Source organism: Crinia signifera, chromosome 9 (assembly GCF_055691185.1).
Source record: "Crinia signifera chromosome 9, ASM5569118v1, whole genome shotgun sequence".
Classification (NCBI taxonomy): domain Eukaryota; kingdom Metazoa; phylum Chordata; class Amphibia; order Anura; family Myobatrachidae; genus Crinia; species Crinia signifera.
In genome coordinates, this window is record NC_139225.1 from 59,053,762 (window position 1) to 59,066,323 (window position 12,562).

The 12,562-nt window shown below is 42.9% G+C and overlaps 1 protein-coding gene across 1 annotated transcript in view; it reads left to right on the forward strand.

The window, feature by feature from the left end:
- Positions 1–12,562, forward strand: part of MSN (moesin) — a 130,665-nt gene that overhangs the window by 70,702 nt on the left and 47,401 nt on the right. The window contains exon 2 of the mRNA XM_083159115.1: positions 484–567. Coding sequence (XP_083015241.1) covers positions 484–567 — 84 coding nt within the window. The remainder of the gene's footprint in view (positions 1–483; positions 568–12,562) is intronic.

Sequence of the window (12,562 nt, forward strand, 5' to 3'; positions counted from 1 at the left end):
AGCCTACACACCATGCAGTCACAGGCCTAGAAATGGCAAATGATTTCTTTTTTTTCCGTGTGTGTGTGTGTGTGAAAAAATGTCAGGAATTTAGATTAGCAGTATTTTCTATTTATGTGTACGATCCCCTAATAAAGATTGATCTTAGAAAAAATATTAACCTGTAATAACATTCTGATGTTATGCATATAGTTGTCAAATAAGAGGTATGCTGCTATAATGCAGCCCTGTGTACAATTTCTCCATCTGAATGGAATCCATTTAAATGATCAGGTTTCATTTACAAATGGGTTAGAAATGCAAAATATAGATTGTTGGGCCCCATACCCTCTCATTATGTATAAAATGTAAACATTTTTTGCAATGTTAGCAAGTGCCAGGCCTTATAGTATAATATTTGATTGTAAAAGTCCATCATAATGCTTTTACTTTAGACATACTTTTAAGGTGAACATTGTTTTTTTTTTTTTTATCCTCTTACAGACCAGTGTACGTGTGACCACAATGGATGCAGAACTAGAGTTCGCGATTCAGCCAAACACCACCGGAAAACAGCTCTTCGATCAAGTGAGTAGTTTTAATTGTAATTACAACTAGTTCTAGTGAATCTGTGCTTCTAAATGTGAGGTCGACCGCATATGGTATGATACAAACCATTCTAAACAACAGCATGCTAAAGCTAGATATGGATAATAATGTATAATGTAAGACAAACTTCCTTCCTCTAGTTGTCAAATCACATTTATTATGCCTTTAAATAGGGATACATCATTGGGTACTTGTGGAATATCACGGCTCCCATCGCATGCCCTATATAGTGGCATGCGATTTTTGCAGTTTTTACCATTTTTTTTTACAAAATCGCATGCGATCGCATGCGTTTTTTAACAGAAAAGCATTGAAATTAGTATCAAACATGTTCAATGGCCCCCAAATGTCATTTTTGAGGCTGTACCACCCCCACTATCAGGTTTCTACTTGTTTGAGGTAATCTAGCTGCTTAATACACCAAGCTAGATGTTTAAACACCAAATAGCCTGTTTTATACAACATTTACAGTACCATGTTCATGTCCTTAACTTGTGACCTACAGGTATCGGTTATATGAGGGAATTCCATTAGGGAAGTTAATGGTACTGGGTGCCTCTGGTGAGACATATAGGGAGCTGCTCAGTAAAGGGTTGTCCAAGAACCCTAAGGGTTTAGCGATAGTAGAATGGATACAAAGCGCTCACCTTAATGATGTGTTGAAATGCAATAATAAACTGTAAAAGATAAGAACACTGATGTGAAATACAATGTGTTTTATTTATTTTCTAGTGAATTGTAGCATGTCCTTGATCAATCACAGGAATAGGCCAGCGAGGTATCACTCTGTGGCCCTTTATGGGCATTAAGGTATCTTTGAGGGACCCCTATATACCATAGGTCCCTAATAGGGCTGGGCAAAATCACACTGCTTATTACAGCAGGTCTTCGAAACATAGAATTTGACGGCAGATAAGAACCACTTGGCCCATCTAGTCTGCCCCTTTTTTTAAACATGTTACCTCAAACCATATTTGATCCTTATTTTTTTGTAAGGATATCAATATGCTTATCCCAAGCATGTTTAAATTGTCTTATCATCCCCGGTGTAAAAGCACACCCCCCCTATACCCCCACCACCCTGCCTAAATAGAGACTGCTTTGGACATAGGTCCCAGGTGACCCAAAGATACCCTAATGCCCAAAAAAGGTCACAGAGTGATACCTTGCTGGCCTATTCCTGTGATTGATACAGGACACGCTACAACTCACTAGAATATAAATAAAACACATATTGTATTTCACATCAGTGTTCTTATCTTTTACAGTTTATTATTACATTTCATCACTTCATTAAGGTGAGCGCTTAGTATCCATATGTGTGCGTGTGTGTAAACATGGTGTGATTTTGTCTATTTGCTTTGCGATTTTTTACTATATGGCCAAAATCTCACTGTGTGTACACTGCATTTCTCAGTTTGGCTTCCCTTTTGATAGAGCACCTGGAGTTTTAAGTATTCAGAACATTTCTATCGGGGTAGGCCTCTTTCATGAATCACCTTCTTTTCATCAACTTGAACATCTTTAATGGTCTTACAGGATAAATGTCAGATTGTAGTAAATGTTTTGTGTTCCACAATACCATAATAAACACACCGGGTACAACCCTCATAGCTGGGTTTAGGGGACACTTCTTTTAATATTGGCTTATTTCGATAAGGGGGAGTCAGCAATTAACCCTTTGGCAAGCATTTTTATTCATTATAATGTAATATTTTCCTTAAATAGGAAATATAATCTTTTTTTTTACACAATAGTTTTTTTTAATGTATATAAAAATGAGTGACACTGGCATTTTTAGCTGATGTTTTGAACACCTCACAGATGTTGGCACTCACAGGGTTAATAGGCTAGCAATTAGCGCTATAAAAGTTCCTCCCCTTAAATTCCTCAGTTTTTCATTAAGTGCTAAAGCAGGGCTGGGCAATTGCGGCCCTCCAGATGTTGAGAAACTACACATCCCAGCATGCCTTGCATCAGTTTCAGCATGGCCACATAGCAAAACTAATGCAAAGCATCCTGGGATGTGTAGTTCCTCAACATCTGGAGGGCTGCAATTGCCCAGCCCTGCGCTAAAGGATAGGCAAGTACAGAGTTATGTCTTAGGTTATGGATTCTGTTTGTACCAGAGTGTGGGCTCTTTATCGATAAGTCGCTGTAAGAGAGGCTGATGTAATCCGGTCAGCGAGGTTAGGGGCAGGAGCTCCACAACACAAGCACCTGCAATGGGAGCTAGCAACTGGGCCACTGCACTCTTTTAACAAGGAGATGCATGACTGAGCCAGAAGGCTTACGTCCAGAATTGCAGATCCCATAAGTTGCATCTAGGAATTAGGGGTAGATCAGGTCACACTTCTAGCAGAGGAGGGAGGCTTGGTGCTCCAAAGAAACCCTCTTTCACCCTAAAAGAAAAAGATAGGATTGTTGAGGCAAGATATGCCCAGTGCATACACTTGGTAAGAATAAGTCATCCAAAAACAGATAAAATGTTTGTCCTTCACCCTATATTACGCTATTTTGAATCATTACCAGACTGGTCAGGCATTCACATTGGCATGGACACAGTTAAATTTTCTGCATTTGCAGGTTTGCTTTTATACTTCTCTAACCCTAAACAAGCCATCCCCTCACTACTGATAGCTCTGGACAGACTAGAACACATAACTGGCTTTAAACTGAACTATTCGAATAGCACTGGCCTTAGGACCCAGCGCTAAATTGGGATGGGGAAACACTTTTCCATTCTTGTGGGCGACTCATTCAATTAAATACCTGGGACTTAATGTACACTCTGATATTAAGAAACTATATGGGATTAATTACACCCCGATGTTTACGAAGACGTTTCAGGATTTCCAGAAATGGAAGAATCGACCTTTTATCATACATAGGCCGTTGTCACTTATATAAGATGAAAAAACCTTTCCGAGATTACTGTATCTGATCAGATGCTACCTCTATTACCCTCAAAACAAGACCTGACTATGTTGAATAAAGCCCTTTCTAAATTTATCTGGGGGGGGGGGGGGGGGAGCCCAGGATCTCAGGATCTCAGGATCTCACTATTTAAACTTCAACAGCGGAGGGATATGGGGGGTGTTTATTTACCGTGCCTTAGAGAGTATGCTATTGCGGCTAATTACAATATTGCGATGGACTGGGTCAAAGGTAACAATGTCTACACAAAAAGGTCTAGGGAACAGGCGTTTAGTCCACATAAAGATCTGATTATGCTACTACATACACACCCCAGATCCCTTGAAAAGGATTTGAGAGAGAACTTACCGTATATACTCGAGTATAAGTCGACCCGAATATAAGCCGAAGCACCTATTTTTACAACTAAAAACTGGGAAAACTTATTGACTCAAGTGGGACCCTCACTCGAGTATAAGCCGAGGGAGGCCTTTTCAGCATAAAAAATGTTCTGAAAAAGTAGAATTATACTCGAGTATATATGGAATTCATAAATACAACGTGTGTAGCGTGGCGTCTTACGCTCTAGTCAAAAATTGAAAAACTATTCCTCTTTATTCTTGCCACTTTGGGGTAACTCCAACTTTACTGCTTCTTCCACACACCCATGTTTCCATGCTTGGTATAAAACAGGTCTACGCTATGTGCATCAATTCCTAGACCCTACCCAATTAAAACCCCTAACCAGATCACAACTACAGGAGGCATTACCCCGACACCTCTTTCCCACTTTTTCAATACTTACAGGCTTCCAGTTATCTCACTTTGGTCCTACATGATCTAACGTCACATGACAAAAACAATGATTTAGATAATGCAGTAAGACCAACCTCAACCAAATTTATTCCAGGTTCAGAAAAACACTTAACATAGAATCTTCTTTGGTCGGACTGTTGAAATGGCAAAATTATTTCCCCCACCTTACTATGAAAAAGATCCTTTTGTCCTTTGTGGACATGAACAAACATATGGTAGCCACACAGAAATGCACCAAAAAATACTTTATAGGTCATATTACATGCCTAAATTAAAGTTTTTAATTGGTGACTCACTGTCAGGCCCCTAACGCGGACATAATACATGCTTATGGGATTGTCCAACAGTTAAAATTTTTGGGGAGGAAATGCAAACCTTTATTAATACTCAATTGAACGTTAATTTCCAGATATCAAGGGATTGGACATTCTGGAATATATACACTAGGGAGGATAAACTTGCACTGCCTTTTGGCACCCGCCTCTTGTTAAATAAATTGGTAGCAGCTGGGAAAAAAAACATCCTTTCAAAGTGGATAGACACAGCGCTGCTCCCGCTTGCACTGTTACACCCCAGACTCCAATACCTGTTCTTAATGGACTGGACGGAGACTGCAACAAACAAAGAAAAGTTGGTTGGTAAATTTATGGACGTGTGGCTACCCTACATACTCACGTTAAGCCAAACCATGAGGGACACGTTAAGAAATAGCTTTAAATCAACACCCTGGTACGACCTGGAGATTATTGCAAATGGTGGACCTCCTTTCTAAGTCATATTGTTGTTTTAATATTTTTTCTTAATTCTGTTGTGTTCTCCACTTGTGATGCCGACATGTAAAATACGATTGTTGTATAATTATCCGATGTTATGCATTGCACTTAATAAACTATTTAAAAAAAAAATGTCCATCAGCTGAATGGGAGAGCCTTGGAAGATCATTATCTGAAAAGCTTTCACTCCCTCCTCCTCAGCAACTCTAATATTTATAGAGAACAACCACCTGATGCCCCTTTCCCACTGCAGCTCTTAAACGGTAAATTGCCATTTTTTCCCCACAATTTGGCGCTTTCCCACTGCAGCCTTAAACGGTAGAGTTGAAATACCGGTTAACTGTTTTTAAGGCAGTGGGAATGCCTCTTAAACGATATTTAAAATCCCACACTACTTACCCCTCCCCTGGCACTTACCTGCGTGGGGGATCCGGGCAGCGGGGTCCGGCATGGGCACAGCACTTCAGGTCCCTCCCTGTGGCTGATGGATGCAGGGCAGTGGGGAGGCAGCGGGGTGGGGTCCATTTGGGATCCGGGCAGTCCCTGGTGCTGATGGTAACTAGTAGTTCCCTCATGCACATGTGTAATGAGCGCCGTACATATAAATGAGCTGATCATTACATATGCACATATGTAATGAGCGTCGTGCATATAAATGAGCCGCTCATTACATATGTGCATATGTAATGAGCGGTTCTCCTCGGCCTTTAAGCAGTCCTTCTAGTTAATGCATCTTATTTGCAAGACATTGCAAATAGGGCATGCAGATATATGGAATGTCTATATTCGTTGTGGCTGCAGATACCCCCCTACCCCCAGATACCCCCCTACACCCCGCGTTCACTAAAGCATAGCAATTAGAGAAGGAGTCTGTGGTAGCACAATGTACCTATTGACCAACCAAGGAACTTTTTACTTCATTATGGAATTTATTTGTAATTAAAAGCAGATTAAAAATATTACTAGCAAACATTGGAATGTCATGTGGAAAGCAGCTCATCTGGGTGCAGTTACTTCAGAGAAAGATCACATTATTATATGTAAAAATTTAAATCTAGCTCCTTTCAAATTTGTTAATCACTGTGATTCTACACAAGTGGTTTATTTACATTTGTGTGTAAATATTGACTAGTAGGGGGGTATTAAATATGGCATTCCAACTGTCGGAATGTCCTGAGCCGTTTTCACCTAGCTCACCAGAAACTCAGCAGCCTGTATTCAATGTTCTGTTGTGTCAGCGAAAACGGACAAGAATTTGGCAATCCGAGGCAGTTTCCAACAAAACAGACCCAACTTGTTTTACAGTCGCATCTGTTTTGTAGGTATCAGTCTTCAATGCTGTTGAAAACGGCAGCATTGAATAGGTGATGGCCACTATTTGCCCCGGTGGATATGGAGGACGATATTGAATACCTCCTGTAATCCTTTATGGACTATGCCAACATACTGTATATAAATGTGACGTTTTGTTTTGTGCCTTCGCAGTCTAAAGCTAGGTAAATATTAGATGAAAAAAAAACAGAATGGTGAATCATGCGCTGTTAGGCAAATTGTATCACTTGCCCATGCTACGGGCTCGGTGGCTCGCTACGCTCTCGACGCTATCTAAAATCAACTCCATGCCAACGTGGATAGTGGGGGTATGAACCAATTCCCGCTGGCATGGACTTTATTTTAGATAGTTTTACGAGCGCCGAACCCGCAAGTAGCGGGCGGCCATGCTGCCGCCGTGAAACTAAACAAGAACCCTTCTGGTATAAAATGAAGGTCGGACACACTGTATTTAGTAACAATTTATAATCAGGTAAAATAACATTTGTAAGACACAAGACATAAACAATTGTAAGTAACACTTATATTTAAAAGGCAAGTTGGATTGGAAATAGTGGGCGTTTCTCAGAGTCTCCTCAAATACAATAGCTTTTGATTATTTGTATCCAAAATAATGCTTGCATGGAGGGTTTAATATTTGTAATCACAGGCTGCTGGTGAATGCAAATGTCAAAGTCCGGTGACAACTGGGCAAATAAGCTGCGGGGCATACACAGTAAATGGCAGTTCCCTTAGCATGTAGGCAAACACGCAATTTGTGAGGTAATTAGCCGTTCTAATACAAATGCAGATACATGTGCAGTGATACGTGCAAATTTCTTTTAGCTCATTTAGGGGCAGATGTATTAAGCCTGGTGAAGAGATAAACTGGAGATAAAGTGGAAGGAGATAACGCACCAGCCAATCAGATCCCAACTGTCATATTTCAAACACAGCTGATTGGCTGGTGCCTTAACTCTTCCAAGTTATCTCCACTTTATCTCCAGTTTATCTCTTCTCCAGGCTTAATACATCTGCCCCTTAGAGCGTGCACTGGTGGATTTTAGCCCAGGATCACATACCCGAGTGAAGTGCTCCCGCGCCATGAGTGACGTTGTGGGTTTGCAGATCCCCCTCCCCCCAATCTACGAGACTCTAAATAGGGAGATGGGATGTATTTGAAAACCTAAATTTCATCTAGTATATATATGAACTCTCAATTGTTAGGAACTAACTATATTTAGGGGTTGTGCTATATAAATCAATATCTATTTGAATAAAATACAGCTCTGAGTACAGGTTATAACTGGTCATAGATCTCTCAGAGAAGGGGCTGTAGGGTTAGAATCATCCATAAACGATCTACTGGAATAAACTCTCTATAGATGAATAAACTCTTAAAGAAGAGAATAAATTGTATTAAATGAAAAATAAAAATATATAAGATACTGATATCCGCTCTCGCCACATAGATCCTGAAACCATCTGTCTAATCTGTATAGTGTATTAAGAGATTCTGTACAGATATATCCATTATTATTATGATCATGTTGTTTTTTATTTTACTATATATTTGTTTTTTCCATTGCCTTTTTGTATCTACATAAATGGTGTTACTATTTATGAATTTATTATGTAATCTCTCTACTTATACATACTTTTTTTTAATTTTATATTTACTCATATTATTAGATATATAACAATTTATATATTCATTTCTTTATTTTTACCTTTATTTATTCTCATCCCTAATTTCTTTCTTTCTCTTTTTCTCTGGATGTGAATACAACAGCATCCTATTTAATCCATATGTCGATTGGATATTATAGTGATTGCTTTGTATTAGACTGCATAAAGCAGCTACAAAAACAAATTCTAAACAGAAACCTCTAAGAGCTGATTATTAAATAATCAGCGCTAATTGGAATCGTTTAAATGAATTACCTAATGTATAAATGTATACTGGAATGTATATAGTGACTAATATCGGACACACTGTTTTTACAAATATGTCTTTTTATTTACTGAATTCTGTTAATCTAAATGATACTTTACATAAGGTAAAGGTCTAATTGACCTGCTGATTTATTTATTGGACACACTTCAACCTTTAAATAGGGTTCCGACTGATGGTCTGAATCCGTCTTGAAAAAGTTTCCCGGTAACTAAGGCAACGAAACGCATTGACGTCATTACCCTGTGGGGGTTCCAGGTCTTCTACCACTCCTGCCACTACAGCTGCGTCCTCCACTCAGACGCTCTCCATATCTCTCCCCCCGGCGTGGACAGCTAAAAACCGCCAACCCGGACAGCCTGTCCGCACGTGGGAGACACACAGGTTGCCGGCCGCTGCTGGGGGCACTTCACTCGGGATTAGCACCGACCTCTTCTTAAAGAACCTAAGCGGCACAACAAACGGCACTGACCGTCATCTAAGCGGTGAGATAAGCAGACCAACAGCTCTGTATGTGATCCCGGGCTAAAATCCACCAGTTTACGCTCTAAACGAGCTAAAAGAAATTTGCACATATCACTGCACAATTATCTGCATTTGTATTAAAACGGCTAATTACCTCACAAATTGCGTGTTTGCCTACATGCTAAGGGAACTGCCATTTACTGTGTATGCCCCGCAGCTTATTTGCCCAGTTGTCACCGGACTTTGACATTTGCATTCACCAGCAGCCTGTGATTACAAATATTAAACCCTCCATGCAAGCATTATTTTGGATACAAATAATCAAAAGCTATTGTATTTGAGGAGACTCTGAGAAACGCCCACTATTTCCAATCCAACTTGCCTTTTAAATATAAGTGTTACTTACAATAGTTTATGTCTTGTATCTTACAAATGTTATTTTACCTGATTATAAATTGTTACTAAATACAAACAGTGTGTCCGACCTTCATTTTATACCAGCAGTACTATTCGGAGTATCAATTGATACAATTTGCCTAACAGCGCATGATTCACCATTCTGTTTTTTTTATGTGTGTTTAATGTGGGTATAGCATAACCCACAGATGATAGCTGCAGCAGAAGGTAATTGAGTTACTAATTGATAAATACCAATCAATTATTATTTTTATATACAACTTCATTAAAGTGCCGGGTCTCTCTCTTTGCAATCTGGAGCCAAGATTTTTATCTACCTCCAGTGTCCCAAAAAAAATAAATAAAAAAAAAATCTTCTTCTTAAATATTAGATGACACGGGGGGCGTGTCCTGGACTCCATGCAGGGTAGACGTGCGCCTGCTGAGCTCTCCCTGACTGGCTCTATACATCACCTCTTGAGCCAGCACAGAGAGCTACCCTCAGCGCCCTGCAGCTCAAACGGGTCCCTAGATGTCCCCGCCACACACCCGCTGTAGCAGCATCCACGGGGAGGCAACCGGAGAGCCGCTCCGAGTCGCGGCCTAGCCACAGCGCCGAAGCCGCGGCCTCGATTTCCGGCCGCGAGCCCGCGACCATCGCGACGCGCGCGCCGGAGCAGACGCCAGCCTGCCTCGGGTGACTGGGGATCCCTGATGGCCCCCACACCCTCCCGACTGCCTCCCACATCAGCCCAGAGAAGCCGCTGAAACACCCGGCGGGCATACACAGATCCGGGACCTCCGGCCTGGTAGGAGCATCGGAGCCGCGGCCTCGATTTCCGGCCGCAAACCCCCGCAAAGAGCACGCCGGAACAGACTACAGCATACCCCGGGTGACTGGGGATTCCTGTCGGCCCCCACACCCTCCCACCTATCCTCTACATCAGCCCTGCGAAACCATTGAAGCACCCGGCGGGTCCCCACAGGGTCCGGGACCCCAGGCCTACAAAGACCTGGTTTACTGGCATCCCCCCGGAGGCAGCAACACAACAGAGGGGCCCTGAACTGATAGGGCGAAGGGGGATCCCCATCTACCCCCCCACCTGGACCCACTTTGTGGTGGGGACACAGCCTTGACCTGCCAGGCCTCAATTAACAGCTCCCTGTGACCTGCTGGGCCCGGACACTCCTGAGGACCAGGCCCGGACCAAAGCCACCTCAAACCTACAGGTGCTGCATCACCCTTAAAGACTCCACACAACATATTGTTCTGCTGCAACAAGTGACCATCCCTACCAACCAACAGGTGCGGGTAAGCACTACTTTTAAAGACATAACTACTTCAAGGCCCGTCAAATAAGCGGCCCACGGCCCAGCCCTCCTACCCCTCCCACGGCCTGCTTTAACGTCACACACCCCCCCCAGCTACTAGCGCCTTTGGCTAAGAGTCCTCACCCACTCAGACTCCCTCAACCTATCAGCCAGCCGCAAGTGCCTACTACATCACTGATCCACTCCCCTCCTGCTCTGACGCACCCCGGGTTGGCAACCCACTCAGCCTAGTGGATCCCCCGAGGAGGCGGGTATCATCGCTGACTCCTTACCCCTCTCCCCATAACCAAAATATTGGCACCAGCTACCCCAATAATCTGACAACTTTGCCCCGGCTACTTGGGCCTGCTGCAGGTCACGGACCCATAGGACCCCGGGGTCATAGCCAAAGCTCCGAACGAGATTGCAACCCTCACTGGACTTGGGGAAACACAGCATCTCCTTAACAATCCCTGGTTCTTTGGAAATACCTCAGATGCCCCGGATGGACAAATACGTGGCCAAACCCCAACGTGGCACTAAGTCCCAGCAACAGGGGAAGAACCGTGCAAAGGAGGTCACTCCCATATCCTCCCCTAACCCGCACTCCCCTGGCCCGAGATCTTCTACTTCGATTGAAGACTCTACAACCATGCCCCCGACATCTGGGGATCTTGTCTCCACCAACGAATTAACCTCCATATTAGCATCATTACTAGACCAAAAACTGACTCCACTGAAGGAGTCAATTGACTCTGCCCTGACGCAAATACTACAACATGACCAGCGTCTGTCAGAAGCGGAACAGAGAATTTCTGATCTGGAGGACGAACTGGCTACCACGAGCCACCGCCTCCTCACAGGAAAAACTACTATCCTCCATTCATGACAAGCTGGAAGACCTGGAAAATCGAAATAGGAGGAATAATGTTAGGATAATAGGTGTTCCAGAGAGCGTCAAACCGGCTGCCCTCATGTCCCTGGTCTCTGAATGGCTACCACGAACCCTGGGCTGTATCTCCCCAACTGACTCAATCCAAGTCGAGAGGGTACACCGTGTGGGCCCAGACCGCCAGCAGAACAGAGACAGGCATAGACCCGTCATCCTACGCATCTTGAACTATGCCGACAAGGTCAACTTAATGGACGCTTACAGGAAATACTCTGACCTGCGCTATGAAGGTGCTAGACTGCTTATTTTCCAAGACTTTTCATACTTGGTCTCCATGAAACGAAGAGAATTCACACCGATTTGTAAAAGTCTGTACGAGCTGGGATACCGCTTCGCCCTCTTGTATCCAGCAAAATTACGAGTTCAATATAATGGCAAACCATATTACCTAGAAACCCCCGAAGCTGCAAAAAATTTTCTAGACTCCTTACCCCAACAACCTCCTACAACCATGGATGATGCGGACTGAACCGGTTGACCAGCAGAAGTCTCATCCTTTCTCTGCATTTCTATGTTCGTATCTAATGGACTGGTAATATGCAGCGACCCTTTCTTCATATTTTACGCTAGTTTGTTATATGATATTGTCTTTCTGAGCCGGTTTGGGGGGTTTAGGTTTGTGTATGGCTGGGGCTACCATATCACATGCACCCCCTCGGATTCTGTGGTGAGGAGATGTGTGTTTCTTGCTGGCGAGGTCTCAATGGCTGGTGTGGGCTCACACCCCCCTCGCCAGCAACAACCAAATAAAGTTCTCCTCCCCCTGTTGGGATACCCCATAGTTGATCACTTTAAATATTGGTCCACACGACCACCTGTTTTGATTTACGAAAAAGTTCAAAAGTTTATTGCCTTGAGTTGGTTACTGTTTATAATATATGGTACACGATATATGTTATGTGATGTGGAATGGCACTCTGGGTTCATATTGCCCCACTACAGTCTGCTCGCTGGGACAGACTGGGGGCCTCGAAAAAACTCATTACTAGTAGCACATAGACCCCGTGAGGGGATTGGTTAATGATGCCCACCATGGCCAATAGACCAACTAGGACACAGACCACGTTAAAGTTTGTGTCC